The sequence below is a fragment of the Megachile rotundata genome, chromosome 9, assembly GCF_050947335.1.
Source record: "Megachile rotundata isolate GNS110a chromosome 9, iyMegRotu1, whole genome shotgun sequence".
In the NCBI taxonomy this organism is placed as follows: Eukaryota; Metazoa; Arthropoda; class Insecta; order Hymenoptera; family Megachilidae; genus Megachile; species Megachile rotundata.
This window is the reverse complement of record NC_134991.1, coordinates 14,907,176-14,929,375: the sequence shown is the minus strand read 5'-3', so window position 1 is coordinate 14,929,375 and position 22,200 is coordinate 14,907,176. Positions and strand designations below refer to the sequence as shown.

Here is a 22,200-nt window from a genome sequence, read left to right as displayed (position 1 = left end):
TCGATGGTGTGTCGGAAACACAACACGTGTTATCGACACCCGGCTGTGATTGCAAACGTTTATTACCAGAAGCGTGCGGAAAAATGCAGAGGAGTGTGCGAAAGTGGACATCACGCGTTGCACGCGAAACTCTTATGGGCAGAAATTGTTTGGAAATTTGGAACTTTGGGAATTTAAAGGTTTGCGAAAAGAGAATTTGGAAATTGGAGGCACGACTGGAAATTCGAGAATTGACTTACATTTTCCATAACGCTTCCGTCATTTTCTCGCTCCAAAAAGGGAAAATACGGCGAGTTTTTGTATCGTTTCGAATTTCAATGTACGTGTCTATTTTTCACAGACTGTCAAAAAATATTGGAACAAAAAATGGAAAGAATGTGTATCGAGTGATTTCGGTTGATGGAAAATAAAAACTGATACTGTACTCGCATTTTATTTTGTTACGCCGATTCATCGACGGATAAACAAATTTTTCCGTCTGATTGCTTGACGTGTTGGAAACGGATCAATAATTCGGGCCGAACTTTGTCAAATTATTCGATACGTCAATTACCGAGAAACGATGGACACCCGGGAAAAATGAACTTGTTTGCGAGCAAAATATCAATTAGAAACATTTTTATTCGAGTGTCCAAGTCGTGGAAATGGACGAGCCCGGTAATTAGTGAAAAATTCAGAATCGCGATCCATTGGGTTCGTTTAACGTCGACGCCATTCGAGAAATGGCCACGACAGTTTCCTGGCGCTCCTTGCTCGTTACAGTGCCACGGTTCCTACGCTTATTTCTATTTAAAAGCCGTTTCACGGCAGTTCCGGTGTGCAGCGTTCAAGATTACGAGCTGCAGAAGGAATCGCTAAGTCCGTTAGGCAATAACAACGAAAAACGAGCTAAAATAGATACACTACCGTCCATAAGTATCCGGACACTTGGTTTCGTTACATAAAACATAGTTGAACTTTGTACGAAAGGTATTTAGGGTTATCATATCATTTGTAATAATTATTATTATCTTCTTTGAGGTGTCATAACGTAATAGAATTAATTTTTAAGTACAAATCATACAATGAAAGTGTGAAAGTAAAATTCATGTCCAGAATTTTGTAGCTATAAATCACCTGTATTCAAGTGAATCATTCATTACAGATCATAGTCGAGAATCATCTGAACCGCTGATTTCATTAAGAATGTTTTGAATGTCTCGACTCGTGTTCCCCATACGTGGATGAACCACCAATCAGAAACGAATATCTTATTTCTGTATCATTCGATTGGAACGCATTTAGTTGATCATGGAAGATCAAGTAAATCGTTAGTCAAAGTTTTATTTTACGTTCAAAAACTGAACTGCTTTCGTTCCTATTTTCGTATCGCTATCGTCGCGATAAGACTGGCGATACATAAATTTTATGTATCGGCTTTAGTGACGCATAAAGTTCTTTCCATCATTTCACCTATATTCTTTTACATACAATATTTTAGACTTTGGACTATACATCACAGTACTAAACATACTTAAACGGATTAACACATTGATTTTTTTCTTTCAAAGATAACAAATTCCTTGTTTATTTTAAAACGAAAATAAATCACAGTAATGCAAATGTTATACAAATGGGGGAATTTTTTATTTGTGTGGATGGAGTATCAAAAAGGCAATTTGTATAGAAATAACTTTATTTAAAAACTGAAAAGGTTTGGTCGATATGTACATTTTTAACAAGTAACATCGTGCTGTCGGAAGTTAAACGTTTCAATAATTTATTCGAGACCTACTCTATTTTTAAAGTAGCGACTAGTGCGCTTATAGAACAAAGTAATGAGATTCGTATCCGGTTTGTCGTTCGAAACCTCGTTTCAGTTCATCGGCAATTCCATTTTTAATGGACTGTTTTTTAACGAAAACATTCGTTATCGGAATCGTTGAAAAATAAGCACTCTTCGAGTCCAAATTAATTTTACCCTCAATTTTGTTTATCGTAAAAATAATTTATCTTAGAGATATGTCTTCGATTGTCGTTGAAAGCCAAGCACAGCATATCACCCGCAATTTTTGTTACACGATATTGTGAAAAAATATATGAAAAGATCATCGCGATTCATGAAATCAAATATAAAAATATATTTCTACTCTTATCGTGCAGTTTGGAACATTCGACGTTTGCCTAAAAAGTTCTACAAGCTACGCAACACGTAACATTTTGCGAACTACGTGCTATATCAGTCTTGATGTTTCAACGTGTTACCCGACACGTAATTCTGGGAACGTAGGAAATTTTGCAACGGACATTTTGACTTGCTGTACCAATCGGACAACGGGTTGTACATCCGTGGTTCCTGTTTCTCGTGCAGAAATTTGCACAAATTGCACTTTGCCTCGTGAACGCCTCCCTCGATCACGTAATATTTCTTCCATTCGAAGTACCTACCGTATTCGAAGGGATTCCTCATTAACTTCTTTAAATATTCAGCTAGATCCTTTGGCGTATCAAAGTCGAACACGTTTATGTAAGACCGAGGAGGTGCGAACTGGCTGTAGTTGGCACCTCCGTATACAATTGGCACCACGTTGTACCTGCGAACGAAAGAGAAGACCATTTTTAAGTACGACTGCTGGAACTGAGAACCTTCGATGCTTGATCTGTTATATCGCAATCTTTACTGTAAAGTTCGACTTTCATAGCGAGAAATCTTACAGTTTTATTATTACATGTTGTGCCTGATCGATTAGCACACGTTACATATCTTTCGAAAACGTGAGTAAAGTATCACGTGTTCGAAATAATACGTACTGAAAATATCTGGCGTTCAAGGTATTACGCATGCCACGTGTTCGAAATACCACGTATTCAGTTACCCTTTCATGGGTTACCTTGCATTTCAACTACCACAGGACCTAATTATTATAAATCCCAACTAATGCGGTTTAACTATCACGCATCCGAACTGTCACACACCCCAATCACAGCGCGTTCCAACTATCACAGCTCAATTAGCCACGCGTAGCAAATCTCACGCATACCAAACACCACACGTCTAAAATATCACGCGTCCCATGTATCAAGAGATCCAAACACCACCTGTCCTAACCATCACACGCTCCACGTGCGTTCGGAATACTAGTCCTTAATTGCCAACAAAATCGCAAAACGTTGTACGAAGTTGATCGCAAGAATCTAAGAGATGTACCAAGTTAAATTTTTAAAGCAACTCGTTAAATTTTTAACCGCTCGTTTAGACATATTACTTTTGCAACGTACGAAGATGAAGAGTTAATTAAAGATCGTACATCCTTCTGTTATTAAAATTTCAAGCAATCGATTGCATAAAAAATTAAAATGACGACCGCAACTTTCCGAGTGGCAGAGTATCGTTACGCCATGTCAAAGCTCTGGTGTGCTTTTGATACATAACCAAAGTCATTTAAAACGCGCGTGTGCCTGTCGTTTCTAGTTAAAGGGTTAATAATCGCGGTAAGCTACCCCCGAACGAGCCAAACGCTTAAAATACAACGGAATGAAAAAAAACGCGAACAAAGCGAACGGAGGGAGGGGAAGAGTTGTCAGAGGGAATCGTTCGCAACACGAGCACGTGTCGGAACAATTCCAGAGGGTCGGCGTACGCGTTCAGGCCTCGTTTTCAATTCACGAAATGAGTCCGCCAGTCGGTTGTCATTCGAAATCGGTCTGGAAATTGTGCGCTGCGACTGACAATTTTATCGTTGAAATCGTACCCAACCTGGTCATTGTTTTTACCTGAGGGCATTGAACAGCTTCTCGGTTACGTAATCCTCGCAGAGAGAGTTCTCTAAAGACAGGTAGAAAAAGTAACCGGGTTCCGCGATCTCCGCGAAACAATCCGTGCTACGGGGACAATACATGTTGCCGCAATTCCCATAAACGTCCACGGGTATGTGTCTGGATAGCTCTCGCACGTACTCCTGCCGGCCACTCTTCGCCTCGCAGTTGCTCACGAACCACACTATCGGTCTTCTTTTCCCTCGAATCGAGTCTGACGACCACTTCTTCCAATCGGTTTCCTCTGTTTAGGAATCAAAACAATCAGGAATGTATATGCTGGGCCTAGATTCCTCTAACGTGTTCTTTGAATAAGTTGACGAGTTTTTAACGACCGGTTCGTGGAACTCATTTTTATAACTCATAATAGGGAAATATACAGGGTGCTCGAAAAAGAAAATTTTGTCATAGACTCTTTGAATATTCTCGGGCTAATGACCACAGTAGTCGATGCCCGCAACAAGAATCAATCAATCAATCAATTTTTGAATATTCACCATAGTCTGCGGTTTGAAATTGTTAACCATTTGCACTCGAAAGTAATTTGACTGTTTGCAAACAGCATCTTTAAAACTTAGTTAAAAAGTTAAATGAATTTTTTTTGAGGTTATTATTTCTCTACTAATAATTTCCAGTATTATTTGTTTCACTATGTTTCTGCATCACACGTGTCATATTATAGAATCAGTTAAAAAATGCTTATTACAAATTATTGTATTCAATAAAATGGTGACTGAGTCACCTCTCGAGCTCAAAGGATTAAATTTATTTCAAATAGCAGTAGTAATTCTTTCTGTAAAGAAGTCTGAGTGTATAAATAAGTTAAGGGATTTAAATGTGAAACTATGTCAAAAAACATTTGACACTTATCTAATTATTAATGAACTAGACCATGTATTATAAGTTTGCATATTTAACGATTTCACTCTGTGACAAATCCAAAGAAACGGCTAGAGGTTTCAATTAAACTAAAATCTAGATTTCGAGTAATAAATCCGAAGCGATCGAAGCGTTCCGACGACAGGAGGACGTAACAGTCGTTGGAACAGATGGACGTGAAAATAGGTCGTTTGCAGAGACAGTTAATGAAGTTAATAAATTCATCAGCAGAGCTTTAATTACCGCATTTACATGAACGTTTCGCGCGTCGCTTGCGTAACCCGATTACGCAAAAAGACACCTTACCATCCTACGCGATATTTATTTTCTAGCATTCTCATTTTTTGGAAGAGGAAAAAACCGATAAAAAATTCCTACAGAAAAGTTTCGATGCGATGGCAATTTGCGAAATCAATGCGAACGTTTTTGCCTCGAGCTCGATAATTCCGTAGTAAATGCGATTAGTTAATGACTCCGATTGCACTCGTCGAAACATTCGGTATCCAATACCAATTACATATTTCTGTGATACAAATCGGATTACTCGAATCTCGAATTCTCCGATCCCGCAATACGATGTTTTGTCGCGTGCATTACCATCGTAAACGATTACAGGTGCATTGTATATTGGAAACGAATAGCTGCTGAAAAATTCATTCTGTCAAATTTTTAAATGACAGGTCAACGTTGTTAGCCGTAAAAGACATTCTAATTATGTCGATAGTTACGAGTGATAAATGGCCACGTATTATCGAAGCAACGTGTGGGCCATGTGACTATTGACCCGATAACTCGATGATTAAGCAAATAAGAAAGTTATTCGAATGACGAACTCCTAAAAACATGTCGACCCAATCTTCCCAATCAACGCAAGATCGAGATGGAATGAATAAAAGAACAAGTTCAAGGACCGGTAGAGTTGTAAAATTGTCGAATAGTAGCGAATCACCGAGTCTCGACAAATCTAAGAATGAGGAGAAGAACGTAAGAATTAAAGATTAATGAAATAGATAAATCGATGGATCCGAAGGATATGGAATCGTAAAATCGAGGAATTGCTGAATAGGGGAATAAAAAGATCAAAGTTGAAAGAATCGAAGAATTATGTACTCGGTTGGCTTAAAGATCTCTCATCTTCTAAAGAATTACGTTCTCTTTCTGCGGAGTAAGAACCGCTTACGAAACGTGTTCGGCGTACCGTTCAATATCCCAAAGATCTTGTACAACTTGTTAAATCGTGATTACGGTGAAATCATATCCCATTCAGAAACGAATTTTTATCATTTTTCCTTCTCTCGTCTTTCGACACCGTGGTTATAAAACCAATTCTTCTTTTATAAAATATTGAAAACAGAACGTAATCGATTATAATTATAGCCCTATTGTTGCTCATAACATTGCAATAAAATCTTAACAATGAATAAATCTTTACATAAGCGGTAGCTTACCTGACCGATTGTAAAACGCTTTCCAGCTAACGTCTCGACTAGGAGCAACAAATTGTTTAGTGTTCAAATCCCTGACGATCCCGTAGTACCACGCGACATCACTGTCCAACCTGTACGTCATCGTGAGATTAAAGAAATCCTCTAAAAAATTGCTAACCAGTGGCCTGTTGGTCGGGCTCTCCAAATTCACGAAAACGTAATACTGCTTCGAGCTTCTCTTCGCCGGCAGATCGGCTAGATCAAAGTCATTGTTATGAAATAAAACGGCGTCGAAGTCTGTCAGATTCGCGTAACTCCTGTCGTAAGTAGCGTAACAATCGTTCACCGGACAATCGCGAAAAATATCGTCTTCACCCGTGTAGAACATTTTCTTTCCGAACATCGTGTTCCAAAATAAAATCTTCTTGGTGGTGTTGACGACGCGCGAGTCGTCCGCCATTATCCTTCGAAGACGCAGGATGTCGTAGATCCGACAATTGAAGTAGAAGGACAGGAAGTACAGGGAGAAGATGAAAGTCAAGAGAACGATCAGACTGGATTTGCCGAGGATCCATGATTTCATGTCGATCCTCTTTGACCTTTCGCGATCCCCCGTTGAGATTTTACTCCGACCCGCTGTAACCAATATGGATTTCCTTGAGAAGACGGTGAAATTTAGTCAAACTCTTAATATTTCAATTGTCTTTATACGATTTTCATGCATATTAGCGTGTCATTGTAAGACAACTCCATTCACCGCAATATCAACGTGGAAAACTTTTTGATCAACTTGAAACGCGTTGCCACGTGCTGTACGACCACACGCGGTATATGGCGACGCGTTATGTCACGTGTTTATGGCAACCTGCTAAAAGATTAGTTTCCAAATTCTTGCATACTCAATTAGGTCTCGGGATTTCGATATCTTTGAACCGTTCAATTTCAGAATTCCTCGAATCGTTATTCACCTTCGTGAAAATTGAACGCACTTTTTAGCAGTCACGACGGAAGTGACCTTCGTTTTCGAACGTTCGTCGGCAACTGCCGGATAGCGAATGTATCCCCTCGTGAAACCCCTCGTTGACTCACTGTTTAACCCTATGAAGGGTGTGACCCAAGTTTTATGCGCAGGCACGCTGCGACATTCCATAAATAACATAACGATAAGTAAATAATAGTACATGCATTATAACCGTAATGAAACATGATCGATAACATTGCCAGAAGCAATAAAGATATTAAATCATTAAACACACGTAATTATTTGAATCCCACAGAATTTTAATAAAAAATTGCAGATGCAATTCTACCGCGTAATGACATATTTTACAAAATTACAACACAATATTTGTATAGCGATACAACCGGTGGCGACACAAAACTTGGTCAAACAACGCGTAGCGACAGATTCACCGGAGAATTCCGATTGCTCTCGTCGATCAAATATGAACAGCTTTCACCTTTGATATTGCGGCTATCTTCATGGATCCACGTGTCCTGCTTGAAAATACCTTTTAATACAAAACCTGGATAACAGTTGACGAATTTACAAAGCCACGTAACAAATACTCTTTTGATGGATATATTTCTGAGAAACATTTTATATTCAGAAAATGATATCGCCTAGCAACGTTAAAAATATGAGTCAACGATATAACGAACTGAATTTGACTGTAGTCATAAAACTGTCTACAAAACAATGGAGCACACAACAATTGATTCGTATCAAATGGATACGTTTATAGACGATCAATATTTGATTTCACTAAATTATTTAATGCTCCATATATACGAGTTCTATATGAGTTTTCTAGGAACAGACGTTTCTAGAAAATCCGACCGAAAGGTTTGTCGAAATGTTTTTCGAAAGGTTTTTCTCTTATTCATTCAATTACAAAATTAATATATGAAGTTTTAAATGGTACACAAATAAACACCACGAATAAAAAATTTGAATATGCAGTGATTCACCTTGATTACGTCACGCGTAAGATCCAAATGTGCGACACAGGTATTCGATGCAAGAGTTAGTCGAGACCCAATCGCGGATAACTTTCAGAGAAGTCGTCTCGTAAATTTTTGTATCCATGCTCGCCGTCCTTGGTTTCGCGCGCGTTTCCTTTTGTTCTTCCACAATATTCTCGTTTTTCGTGTGTGCACGACTCTTCGTCGTGAGTTCCAGCCGATGCAACAAGGACAGATTAGTGAAATAAAAACCGAAATTAGTCACCGATATACGTCACAAAACTAGGGAGTCGCGTGCCGCTATGACCGTCAGACACAACAGTTACAACTCGACTGAACGAACGCAACCTGTACACGCCATTATCTCTACTAGGACGGAAGATGCAATATCTGGTAGGGGGAATTTCTTTCAATCGCTCATTCGATACTTTGAATAATTTTTTTTATGTTAATTAACACGTTTGTCTGTAATTTTAATCGGTGACTGACACTCTATGTGCGCTAGGATGTGTAGACATTTGTTACGCTCCTGTATAAATCCTTATACCAGGGGGGCCAACCTGCGGCTCTTCGAAGGATTATTTGTGGCGCTCGATAAATGTACCCAAGTTCCCTTTTCATTTCTGTGCTATTATATTTTAAAAAATTATTATCGTTCCGTATGTGTTTCAAAATGTCTTTGAAATTACTGACGACAAATATGAAAGACTAAGTGCAACGTTGCAACAAATTTCATTTCCGTCCAAGTTAAGAATGATATGACTCATCGAAAACTGCTCGCGAAACATTTCAAATTTTGAAAAATGGCTTGGACTATCAAGAAGCTTGGCCACCCTTGCCTTATACCTTTATATGTCTATTATAGCCCTACAGCCTTGAAGTCATATACTGTTAGATTTCTACATAGCTCAATTTGCACATTCTCGGATGTCCATGTTCCTATATTTCATTCTTACATCTCCGTTTGGTAATCAGGACAACAGCGAAATAGTCTCATGGTCATTTAATTTTATTCTACCACTCCCTAGTAGCTGGAAAAGAAAATGCGCACAACAGAGTCACGGTATGGTAGAGTTGAAACGCTTGGCAGATCGCGGAGGTCACTGCGAAATATATCTCGTCCTATTCACGCACCTGCTCGCACGCCATTTCTCTCGTATCGCGTAAAAACCGGCCATCTGATTCCTTGTTAGTTTGTAACTTCGAAAGAACGATCTTAACTACCGTGCGAAAGGAAATAATATACCCGCGTGAAGTAAAAAAAGCTGTCGCTCCAATTTGACTGTACCGAAAATAAAAATAATGGGAGGATCACGAGGCGCGATGAAAAGGAAGATCGATAGGAGGAACGGAGACGTACAGATTTTATCGACAGATCGTCGACGAAATTGAAACTCATAGAGGGCGAGAAAGCACGATTAAGTGGTATTCGTCGAGGAAATGGAACGACTTAGCGGGCGTATAACTTCGCTCCTTATATCACTCAATCGTAAAAGTTGGCTCTTTATAATCGCGGTCGAAAGAGCCGGATGTTCCTATTGCGGTCGACGAACAGAGAAAGAGAATTACGTGCGCTCGATGTCGTGATTTACGAAAGGAACTTCTGCCGGCTAGACGCGGCCAAGCGAATCGACTTACCGTTTTAATGGCCGTCTGCTCGAGATTTGCTTCGATCAATCAAACGCGGCCATGTAAAACTGACAATCTTTCCGGTCGCGAGTCCGGAAGGAAAGATACTGTAAATAGCTTTATCAAAGATTCGACGAGAGTTCACACAGTTGTACACAGACTGGGACATTAATACGATAAACATTCGTTCTTTAGCGACAACAATTTCGAAACGAAGACTTTCAACTTCTGTTTCGATAGATAAGCGTCTTTTCTTGTTAGTCGTTCGAGCGATATCTCGAAGCGCGAATTATAGAATCCCAGAATTGGTCCATGTAACTTCTCTGCCGGCGTTCCTCCTCTTTCTGCGTACACTTCCGGCGAATGCGGTGTTGAAATGGAATCGAGGACTTCCCTATTCCACTCGAACGATCAACCAACTGCCCTCTCGCTTCACCCTTGACCAATCCTGAAACTTTCCCAAAGGACTTCTTGACTGGTGTGACTCGCGGTCACCCTCTTCCTTTTCCTCTTCCTCTTCCTCTTCCTTTTCCTCTTCTTTGGAAAATTCTTCTCAGTCCCGCTCCTGTGACCTATCTATTTGAAATTTCCACGTCAGATACATCGTTTGATCTCGTACTGATCTTGTACCTGCATTAATTTTGCAATATAGCGCTCTCGTTTACTATTTTAACCCTTCGAGGCAATTTTTGCAACGTGATAAACTTGAATGTTTTTAAATTTGAAACATTACAAGGTGCATAGGGCTTGAGATGTGTTTATCACTGCTAAGATTTGAGAGGAACATTAATACAGATTAGATTAATTTCTTTGCGCAGCCCTCTCCGACCAGCCAATGTTTGCCGAGCCAATACCAAATGTCACGGTGCCACTGGGGAGAGACGTCAACCTACCCTGCGTCGTGGAGAACCTCGGTAATTACAAGGTAATTAAATCACCACGTATCTATCCGTATGCATCGCGCCTCTTACGAAACCTCTGAAAAACCAAGAGAGAATTCGTAACAATATTAACGAACCTACTAAAAACAGCGAATGTAGGTCTGCTCCTGAAAAATTAATATTCAAAATATTCGCGACTGACCCACATCGCGAGCATGCAACATCATCGCGTATCGATTTCCTTCGCGGAACAGGTATCGCGTTTTAATCATTCGTTACGATTTGCAAGTACCTGTAAAACCACTTTATCATTTATCCTGGCGAACGCAAAAAACGCGTAAAACGAAACGCGTGTTCGACATTACTTTACCATTTGTGTGTCGCGAGCGTGCGTAGATGGCGGAAGGAAAGAGAGCGAAGAACGAAACAGGAAGCAGGAAACCGTGCGTTCCTCTCGTTCCTCGATCTTCCTTCAATTACCTTGGTCGCATCAAACGGTTGTTATTAGCATCGCAATTCCGACGAATACTTCCTAGCTGGCGTGCCGGTAATTTCCGTCCGTTCTTTTTCAACGTGGTCCGCAATCTGCGCGGCCCGCCAGAAGAAAAAAGAGACGAAGGAGAATCTTGGACGTTATCTCGGTCCGACCCCTTGCCTAGTCTTTCTCTACCGGTGTATCGTGAACCACTGTTATGCAACCGCTATTGGAAACGCATCAGTTGTCCCGTGAACAAGCTGGGATGCTACGCTCGGGGCTGCGACCTACCGGCAGATCGACGTTACACGCGAGCAAACGTATCGAAACGAACGACGAGGTACTTGAAGCGAAACGAGTACACGAAGATGAAAAACCGAGGGGCTTGGGGGTGTATCGCGTTTCAAGATCCTTGCTGAAAATTATGGATCGTTATTGCCGGTGTACTTGTTCGCTAATATTCGCATTTGGCTCGAAGTTTGACACGGCGTTCGAGATTTTTATGCCTCCATCGCGTTAATATGTTTTATAACCAGAGGGAAATGTGTTGCCTCATAAATACGAGCGGGATATCGATCCCGGCGGCGATAAAAAATCATATAACGATTTTATCTGCCTTCGTTAAATTATTTGACAAAATTAATTTTTATATCGTTGATTTAAACGCGTGTTGAAGTTTCACCTGTATCTTCATAGATGCAAATGAAACGCGGTGGTGCGACAATGAAACGTGAGGAAGGTTGGTAAATATTTGCAGGGCGAGGCAGGTATAAAGGGATTCGCGGAATTTTTATTTGCATTTAATTAAATTGGACAACGTACGGTGTTCATCACGACCTGCACTAGATTAACGTTTCACTGCGTTTCGGATAAATCAAAGGCTGACTGATCGTAAATCAATCGCAGCTAATTTACTATTATTATCTTGCAGCTATAATAAATTTCAGCCGTCGAGCTGTTTTTTCTATCGATCCACTTCTCCGTCTTCTCATTTATATTCAATCGATGGTTAATAATTTGTTTATTCCAAACTTAGATACTTCACATCTCAATAAAAGATCTTCGAACTGTCACACAAAATACTGTTTATTCTTGGATTAACATTAAATTATTATCCATCACTTTCTATTAAAACTCTTCCCCGTTAATTCTTGTCATTTTGACACTCGATCGGAATCCTTTCATTTCTTATTTGTCAATCACGTTAAATTTAGGATCCTCGTCGCAATTTCTATGACAGTATAATTCTTGTAAAAGCACGACTTCATGAATTTTTTAAATTAGCGTCGTTTCATTGGCAATGGCGCGTCGTAAAGAGTACGTTGCACATCCCGAGATAAGAAATTCCAAAGTAAAGCCACGTTGTGTAACACGCTCGTAACCGATGGTAGCCCGATAAAAAGGGAGAATCGCAAGAAAATCGCTTAGTAGGCTGCGTCCAGCTAGAAGCCGTGGTTACGGGGGTCCCGTTATCGCGAAGAATTTCGCGCAATTACGTGGCTAACCGTGTGATCGAGCTGTGTGCAAGGTAAATGGAAACGGCACGTGTTCCAGACTGGTTCAAACTTCCGCCGCGTTTACCTCTGCATGTCCTCCACGCACGTGCACGTGACTGCACGCGGGACCAGAAGACGCTCCAGCACGCTCGAAGGCGCTTATTAGTCGGAGCCAATTACTCCGAGAACACCGCGAGTTCCTGGACGACAACGTGAACCCGGAAACTTCCCTCTTCCTCTGTCCCATCTCGCGTGAATTTCACAGAGATTAGAAACCTTTGACGCGAGCCGAGGATGCTCCCGAAGGAAACGAATTTCATTTTCGAATGATTCACGATCGACGATAATGGATTCTTGATAAGAGGTTACAGAACTTTTCTGGCTCCTTATGAAAGCAGCAATTATTTCACTGTAATAGTAAACTTATTAAGTTCACGAGTTCCAAACCCAGAAATCTCTAAAAATTCTCAATGTTCTAAAACTACCAGAGTTCATAAATTTTAATATTTTCAAGTTGTAAAAATTGCAAGATCTAAATGTCAAAATCCAGAAATAGCAAAGTCCCAAAGTTCGATAATTCTGAAGGAGCACCATACTGAACCGAGTCACAAGATATCGCAGTCTAGGGACCGTGGGAATACGGGGGAAAAATTGTTGATGGTCAAATTAAGTTTGACGCCCCATGGTAATCACGGTAACGTTAAAATTCATTACAACGCGGAACGAATTCAGCGGAAAGTCGGGAGAGGTTGGTGTTGCGAGGTCGCAGAAGAATTTTAATAATTCGGTTGATCCAGTTTCATGGAAGACGAGGTAAGCATTACAATGCCGCGACAATAAACTGTAAACCCGTCCACGTTTACAACTTCGTCCATTATTCCAGGGAATCATAAAGATGTTTGTGCGCGGCTACGCCGTGGGAATAAAACTCGGGGCTTTTCTTTATCGAACACGATACACTCGGGGCGTATTGGTTGGGCTTTCTCTAAGAAACCGATATGCCGCGAAAGTTTGTGTACCAGATGTTTTAATAAATCGCTACGATTTCGTTTTAACGACTCCAGATGTCATAACACTGAAATTTTTCGTGGAAACAAAAGGTTTTAGTAAAAGTTTGAACAAAGATAAAAAGGTGTCAGCAATTTGAATCGTCTCGTAGAGCAATTGCTTAAAATATAAAAGGTAATCTTAAAGGCTTCATGGGACCGGAGATTTCGCTCTCTGTTTTGCTGATCGAGCATTGATCAGATTTCATACGTAAATTCTCACTAATCATCGATACGTTGCTGTTACATCGCATCCCTTTAATCTCCTCGACTAAATATCAGTGGAGAAAATCGCATTAAATCACGATTTTACCTCGTTCGAAGTACCGCGAGCAACGTATTTAACGACCATCGAGCCGTCCATCTGCGTTCACTTCAAACTCCCATTACTCTCATTTCATCGATACTCCCCGATCAAAGGTAAAAAGAAAACTTATTTCCCCATGGTTTCATCAAATTTTTTACTCGTGTCGCCCGACATGGAACGATGCTAACATGTTCACAAAACACTACTGGAACATCGTTTTCGAACATGTTCCCATCCAAACACTCCATGTTTTCCCCGAATCAAACTCGTAACAATATTATTAACCCTTTGCGCTCCAGAGGAGACTCTCAGTCACCATTTTATTTAATACAATAATTTGAAGTGAGCATTTTTTAACTGATTCTATAATATGACACGTGTGATATATTAGGGGTACCGGAAAGTAATCAAAATTTCTTCGATGACTTCAAAGTTTTTCAATGAAAAATTGAAGGACTTTTTTAAAAAGGGAATCGAACAATTGCCTTTACGCTAACAAAAAGCGTTAGAAAATAATGGAAATTATTTTGTTGATTGGAATTTGAGATTTCTTTAATAAATAAATGTTTTTCGAAAGCAAACGAAATTTTGATTACTTTCCGGTACCCCTAATACAAACATAGTGAAACAAACAACAGTGGAAATTATTAGTAGAGAAATAATAAAACCTCGAAAGAATTCATTCAACTTTTTAACTAAGTTTTAAAGTCGTTGTTTGTAGACAAATTACCTTCGAGTGCAACACTTTAATGTTACACGACTGTTTCAAATTTCTGCTTTTAATTATTCTTCGTGTATAGAATACGTTTTGAATCAATATGCGTATCGGTTTGCTACGCGTTGCATTCACCACGCGTTAAATCGCCACGAGTTGTATTCACCGCGCGTTAGATCGCCGCAGCATTCCCCACACGCTGCATTCGCTACGCGTTGCACTCACACGTCATATTCACCGCAAGTTACATTCATCGCGCGTTAACGAATCACCATGCCGCGCATCGCTGTTATTTTATCACGCGTTGCATCGCCAATAGCAACAATTTTTCACTTGAGCGTAAAACTCTAGTTCTGGTTGAATTTCTGTGCTGGAATTGGCCCTCGATCAAAGCCATTGTTTAGGATACAAAGGATCTTATCTGCTTACGAAGCGAAAGAATCCGTAGATGTGTAGCAATTTTCCAGGATTTAATTATACCGGGAAGCCGGAAAAGTCACTCGATGAAACTCTTTCGGTTGACCAAGTTGAATGAGTTCTGACGGTTCGTTTGTAAAATAGGGGTTGGCGCCCGAGGGAGGTTGGGTTGTACGGTAGTTTGGTAAATTGGAAAAATTACGCACGATATGTATGGATTCGGAGGTCAGATTGCGAGGAGAACCATGGAAACGGCAATCTCGTTGGGCTGGACGGTCTGAAATTACAACGTCCTGCAACCGGAATACGATGCGGAGAACGATATCCCGTTTGCGATTCTGCATTAACCACTGATCTCTCTGCTTCAAAACAATAATTCGTTCTTCTAAATTGCAACCACATCTGCATATTCTATCTCCCACACGATAACGTTAATACGGAAGCTAGTTTTAAACGACCGCTTGTCAAAATATCGAGATTATCAAGGCAGGACTTTCAAACACTAACTCAGTGTTAACCTTGCTATGATTTATTTGTAGGAAGAGAACTAATCACAGCCGCGAGGTTAAAACAAAGAAATTGTTGTGTCAATTTGAGATTGATTAACTATGCAAATAATTGAACTTGAACTCTAAACGAAGTCGACACGTTTTCCACCTTGGAGACAAAACGGCAAAATATATGAGCAGGAAATGACTTTAAGCGTTCATCATTGGCGTGGTGACGCGCGACGTAAAAGCGGCTCTGGCATCAGGCAGCCACTTCCGGGAGCAAAAGTTGTGGAGGCACGCTCGAGTGCTCTCGGTAATTAGCTAATTAGGAAACGAATTTAATAATTAATTTGCTAACCTGATTACACGGAGTGCGTCAAGCGTTGGCGCCAGCTCCGCTACGGACGCTGTGCGAAAGCCTGGAATTATTTTTAATTACCGCGCCGATAAATCGTCGAGTTAGTCCGTGCTCGAGATCCGCTTGATTGCGGCCCATTTTTATTCGGAATTTATTCTTACCGTTAAAAAATATTAAATAAAAGTCCGCGCGATAATGTCGCTTGATTAATATGAAACTTCACAATTGTTGACGTACCACTGTATTTTTAACCCATCAACGACAAATGTTCCGTTAATGCATTTCGTTTCGAATTCTTTATAATCGAGTCATAACGTTAACGAGGTTATTTTTTAACAACGCGGTTATAAATCGGATTCATAACCATTTTTTGAAGAGCTATTATACGAAAATCAAATTATTACAACGCACAGTTTTCATAGAAGTTTTGAACGTTCGCAGCGACGAGAAGGGCAAAAGAATAATTTCGTTTCGCGAAGGGGAAAGTCCGTTTGCAAAATGAACCAGCTGTCAGCGGTCGTTTCGGTCATAAAAATGGCGCCGCCGTATAAGCTAAACACCGTGGAGAAATATAAAACCGACCTTGTGGGAAATCAAGCTCAGCCTAATGACTGCTACAGCAAACGTCGGAGATATTTTTGCAAAGTTGATTAAAACTGGTAGCCCTCTCGCTCGACTCTAAATGCCGTGGCGTCATTTCAATTGCGCGAGTCCAACGTTTTTACCATCGCCCCTCTCCGTATTTTCTCTTATTACGGCTATCAGTTATTCCGTTACACGTTATGTCATCTTGTAACATCGCTCAGTGTATAGAGAAAGAATTATATAGTACGTGTGTCCGCGTGCAAGAGAAAAAACAAACTCGAACCGGACGCAATTAAAACGGGGCAAGTGTTCTTAAAATTAAACACACCGCACTCTTTGCCAGTCTAATTGCGTTAATTGCGTTCAGACTGGAAAAGTCGAAACGCGGACGAAGACAACTTTCGAGCTGGCACGGTGGTTAAGTAGCGAGAAAGTAGATGAAGATCAGTGAACAACACTCGACTCGATTTCGAAAGCGTTCCACCGAATACACGAAATTACTTCGTGTTTCGTTTTACCCTCGTTTTCACTTTACGCTTTGTTTGCTTCTTTTTTTTAACCCTTTAAGCCTGCCGCATTTCAACCGGGGATCGTCCGCGAAGGATTTAGCTCGATGTTCCAAATTAACTTCTCGAGAGTTCGTTTAATCTTTTAACATATTTAAAACCGTGTTTGTGTCGCGTTTAACGAGGATCATGAATCGTACGCGTTTTGTTATTCGTTTCCCGGGCGAAAAATTAACAATTTATCTATCGCTCGCGCGAAATTAATTAACGGTGACTAAAAATTGATAGGGTATTTCACGCTTTATTATATGGAGCGAATTTCGAATAAATGTTTAACGACCGAAGGTTTATTAATTGGTTATCATAATCGGTGGTATCAAATGTTCATTAAGGTTATTAATAACAAAATTATCGCGGATCAAGTTCATTTGCGCACGCTGTTCTTTCTCGCGGAACCTATTTCGGAACACCCTTTGTACATAGATGTACATCGTTTGCAACGAATGGTTAATCTCGTCTCCGCTTATCAGTTTCGTACGCGTCATTTGAAAATAACAAAAAAAGGACTCGATTCAGTTGACAGTCCCTGACACGCGCGCACATGAGATTTCAGAAAAACATAGAGGCGTTAGAACCCTGTGATAACGTGTCGATCTAGATTACGCTGTACCATGACTGTCGATAGATAGTAACGCGTGATTTCTATTAAAGAAGAAAGCTTTTAACGACGAAATACATCTACACAAAATAATTCACGGATGCATTAAGCGGCAATTTTAAAAACCTGCGCGATCGCAACAATCCCGAACATTAAAACGCTTAAAGTTACAAAGCACCGTCCGATTAAAAATTTGTTTAAACCGAAGTTACAGCGTCGAAAATATCACCGTCGATCGCGACGAAAAGCTCGCCATTAAAATTACGCTTTTTCCCCTGGTAGCACGAAAATACGTTAAGGCCGCTAAGGCTGACTTTGAACCAGTGCCAGGGATTTCAATCGAGGCAGTAAACGGCACAAGCTTTTCCTCGAGACCGTTTAGAGGCCAATATAGCCACTGTAGCTCAATCTTTTTTTTCCCCTGATCGAACAGGATTTACTTTTTACGATCAATCGCGTACACAGTGGTCCAAGTTGATGCAAAGCCAACATTGACGATTATACTCTTTTTTACTGGAACCAGTGTTTACTGGAACAAGGTTAATGCGAGGAACGGTGGAAATTTCAGCTGGAAGTTTCGCAAGGACACACAGGAGGATGCTACATCCAAAATCAAGGATTAACCGAGTTCAAGTACCCTTTAATCTGCCTTGCTTCCTCCGAGACTGCCAGCCAACTGCTTCGTCCTCGCTCCTTTGATCCTTCGCACAAATTCAATCAACTTCTTGGTTCAATGTTCCCGTAACAATCCATGATCCGCAACAATTTCTGCGAGTTAACATGTTCGTTAGCAATCTTTAGTCCACTGCATATTCAACGTCCACCGAAAACACCCTCTCTCTGTAAACAAGCGTTCGAACCGGTTGATATTCTCAAATTGCATTCGAACGATTAAATAGGACTTAACGAGCGAATAGCTTCCGATAATTTGTCTGTTGATGGATGCAGCGACGCTGTTGCTTAATTTGCTCGGCACAGGAGACGATTGTGACCGTGCTTTTTGCCCACCGCTGTTACGTAATTATGCGAGCAAGCGTTCTCCAGGCTAAATAAAAGAGAGTCGACGAGTGGACCGGCGTGTAATCCAAGCAACTTGGCCAATGTCTTCCGAGCCGTTTCCGCAGGGCTGCGAAGAGAGAGAAGAAGAACAGTTACGGTCCCGGTGTTTGAGTATTCAGACACTAGCTAGCGACGATAACGAGCTGAAAAGAAAGCGGAAAGGAAAACAAACTGGGGTAACTGGCTGCTTAAAATGTAGAAATAAAATTGGAACGTCTCGTAATCCGAGGGACTAATTGGCTCGAAACGTATATAAATTGCAGAACAGTTTGTAAACTTTCCCCCTTTTAATTCGGTATGTTCCTATACACCGACTAAGTCTCGTCTGTTAAATCAGCGACAGTTAACGGAATCTTCCTATAGAAGATAATGTTACTCGTTGTCCAACCGTAACGGTGTTAGGATAGGTTAAAGTTCTTGAAATCTACGCGTTCTTTAAGCAACCCCTGTGTAACGAGACAAATGCTATTCCGTGCAAATAGACCGAGAGCTCGTAAAGCGGTCGTGGCAAGTTCCAAACAGAGTGGGCACAAATAAAACAGCTCGTGGAGCTCGATGAACTCGGGAGAAGGATCGGTCAAACGTCTGAAGAAGAGGCTGAGGGGTCGGTCGAGCATAATTCACGGCCGACAAGCAGACGAAGAGTTGTTACTGCGTTACTGTTCCGCGAGATACACCGAGAGGATAGAAGGGAACGGATGGAAGGTAAAAATGAGGAAAAGTGGCGCTTTCGGGCAACCGAGCGTTTCTCGAGCGTTGCCAAGGAAATGAAAAAGAAGAAGTGCCTAACTGGAGGAGCAGAAGGGTGAGCGTTGCGGGTGAAAGGCGGGTGCCAGCCAGTTTAACCCAGAAATTCTCGAAAGTGCATAAGCTTTGTCGTGGAATGAGCTTAGTTAGGGGGACGTTAGACCAGCAGAGCGTAAAATACGCTCGTAATAATGTTTGTTCATAGCATTTCTGATGCAGCACCGTTGCGCCGCGTAGCCCCTTCAGCGCCGTGTTCTTTCTCCCCTTCAGGAATGCGTTTCTCGTTTTCGCCTATTGTGCTCCGCCACTTGTGGAGCCTCCGATGGTTCGTAGTCCATCGATCAGAAGAGTAATTCGAAGATTCTCGTTTTATCGTACGGTTCATCGTCGATCAACAAATTCTTGTAGACGTAACAAACTATCGCGGAAATAATACACAGTTGCGTTGAACAGAAAGACGAAAATGACTGCTCGAATTAAAAACGTGACGATTTACAGGTGGCGTGGATCCACGTGGGTCGTCAGATGATACTCACCGTTCACAGGCACGTGGTAGTAAAGATACCAAGGTTTTCCGTGTCCCACGACAATCAGAAAACCTGGTTGCTTCACATAAACAACGTGCAACAAGACGACCGGGGTTACTACATGTGCCAAGTGAACACGGTCCCCATGATGAGCCAAGTCGGCTTTCTTCAAGTAGTCGGTAAGCATATTTAATCTGCTTTCAACGGCTTACGTCCAACCGTTATTAAATTTTACACGTTGCAATCGCGTAAGCACCTTAACGAAAATCCATCGTGAACCGATCAATCATTATTGAGTCTAGTTTTTTTTCCGCGCTCTATGTAACGCGAAAATGTACTTAAAGACGCGGAGTACGTTTGATGAATGATACGAGGCTGAAGAAACTGAAAATAATTGCGCTCCGGGAGAAAGAAGGTATAATAGCCGAGAAAGCGATAATGAAATCTGTATTGTACTGTAATAAATGACTTTTGATTGCTCCAGTGACAATTCCGCGATTACGTTCGCTCGCAAGTTTCTAGAATTTTAATCAATGTATTTAATCAACTTCGTACTTTCTATGTCTAGTGCCGCCGAACATATTGGACTCGCTGTCTACGGAGAGCACGGTGGCTGTTCGAGAGAATCAGAACATCACGTTGACGTGCAAAGCGAACGGATATCCGACGCCGAAATTAATGTGGAAGAGAGAAGACGGGGAGATCATAACCATCAACCGGCATTTCAAAAGTAAGTGTTATATCAAAAATAACGCGAATTGTTTTCGTTTAAAAAATCTTTCCCAAAGTCGTAAATTTGAAGTTGTAAGAAATCGCCATTCAGATTTTTCATGATTTCAAAGTTAGTCATCGCTCTGGACAGAAATATGCCAACGAGTAACAATGAACGTACGAGTTCCCGATTACGTGTCCCGCATAAACGAAGAACAACATTTCTGACGTTCGTATTAATCGGAAAGTCCGAAACGAACGAATTGGTTCTGCTAATAAACGTTAAAATACGATTTCCGGTGATTAAACCTCATGGGGAAAATGTCGACGGTTCAGGTTAAAATAACAACAAACAGTTGGTTGTTTTCTACACACACACATATTCAAGTACGTGGGTGTATAGTTCCGTAATCAATTCGAACGAAAGAGAAATCGCGCGAAGAGAAAATAACGCAAGCGGACAGAACGTCGGAACGAGCGTTCCGTTAGCTTTTGTTTTCTGCGTTCGTCATCGATTTTATGCGTCAAACAATAAAGCTCACGGCTGCGTTTCCGGTAATTTCCCTAATGCAATGGGACACGTAAATCCATTCTCGTCACCGTATTATTAGTAATGCAGTAATTACTCGTTTGCATGGCCGCCACTCCCGAACGTTTACGTGACTATCGAATAAAACAAAGGTTTCCACGGATGTTTCTGTCGCGAAACTTCACCATTGTTTAGCGAAAGAACGTTCCGGGATGTCATGCTCGCAACCTCGACTCGACACCATCAGAGAGGGAACTGCAGTTCGACGTTTGTGCGCAGATACAAAATTCGCCTTACAGAAACTTTTGGATACCATTAAAATTACACCGTGTTACGTTTTTACCGCGTCGTTCGACAACGACATTTTAAGATTCACTTTATTCCTCATTTTGCTCAGATAGACGCATCGTGTACAAACGATACGGAGAATCCGATGAATATCAAACAGGTAATCCTGTTACCTGGAAAAGGCGTTTAACAACGGACGTTTCATAGATGGACGCGCGATACGTAACACTGTATGAAAAATCGGCGCCGGGAAAGAAACAAAGAAGGGAAATGTTCTGAGAACGATGTCGAGTAACTGCAAATTAATTCGCCGATCTGTTTTCGCGATACAGGACAACATAATTCCTGATATATCTGTCGTTAGCGGTCGAGCAACGTTCTCGCGATCTCGCATGCCGAGTGTTCATTTTTAAAAAGTAGCATGCACACGGTACACCAGATTCGAACGTCATTCGCGTACACTTTTTTTTTATCTGGATTTTATTATTCGGTCGAAACTTTGTTCGTTTTATTTGCGTTTACTTCGTTCCAATATTGTACGCTCGTCGTTTGCACGAAGATCATTTGACGCGAGTAGAACAAAAAAAAGGGACAACAAAGAGATAGAAATCGAAATATAAAGTTAATAAAATATTAGTAATAAACTACGAGTAATATTTTTTCGTGCTGGATGCAGTCGTGTGTTAACCGAGCAAATAAAGGACCGCGC

The 22,200-nt window shown here is 40.9% G+C and overlaps 2 protein-coding genes across 8 annotated transcripts in view; one reads left to right on the top strand and one right to left on the bottom strand.

Moving 5' to 3' along the window:
- The window catches only part of LOC100875297 (Dpr-interacting protein delta), a 228,498-nt gene that overhangs the window by 160,334 nt on the left and 45,964 nt on the right, over positions 1 to 22,200 (top strand). For 5 of the 7 annotated variants that reach the window (XM_012286375.2, XM_076535191.1, XM_076535190.1 and 2 more), the window contains 3 exons: positions 10,514 to 10,620; positions 19,935 to 20,142; positions 20,532 to 20,693. In XM_012286375.2, the coding sequence (XP_012141765.2) occupies positions 10,514 to 10,620; positions 19,935 to 20,142; positions 20,532 to 20,693 (477 nt within the window). Of the gene's footprint in view, positions 1 to 8,368; positions 8,460 to 10,513; positions 10,621 to 19,934; positions 20,143 to 20,531; positions 20,694 to 22,200 lie in introns of those variants that run through there. The other 2 variants (XM_012286378.2, XM_012286374.2) reach the window with 1 other exon arrangement.
- On the bottom strand, positions 1,658 to 8,214 carry FucTC (alpha-(1,3)-fucosyltransferase C). Its single transcript, XM_003703773.3, has 4 exons — positions 8,073 to 8,214; positions 6,123 to 6,737; positions 3,754 to 4,039; positions 1,658 to 2,573 (listed from the first exon to the last, which is right to left on the bottom strand). Exons 2-4 carry the CDS (start codon positions 6,682 to 6,684, stop codon positions 2,219 to 2,221), a joined length of 1,203 nt encoding a protein of 400 aa, XP_003703821.2. The 5' UTR covers positions 6,685 to 6,737; positions 8,073 to 8,214; the 3' UTR covers positions 1,658 to 2,218.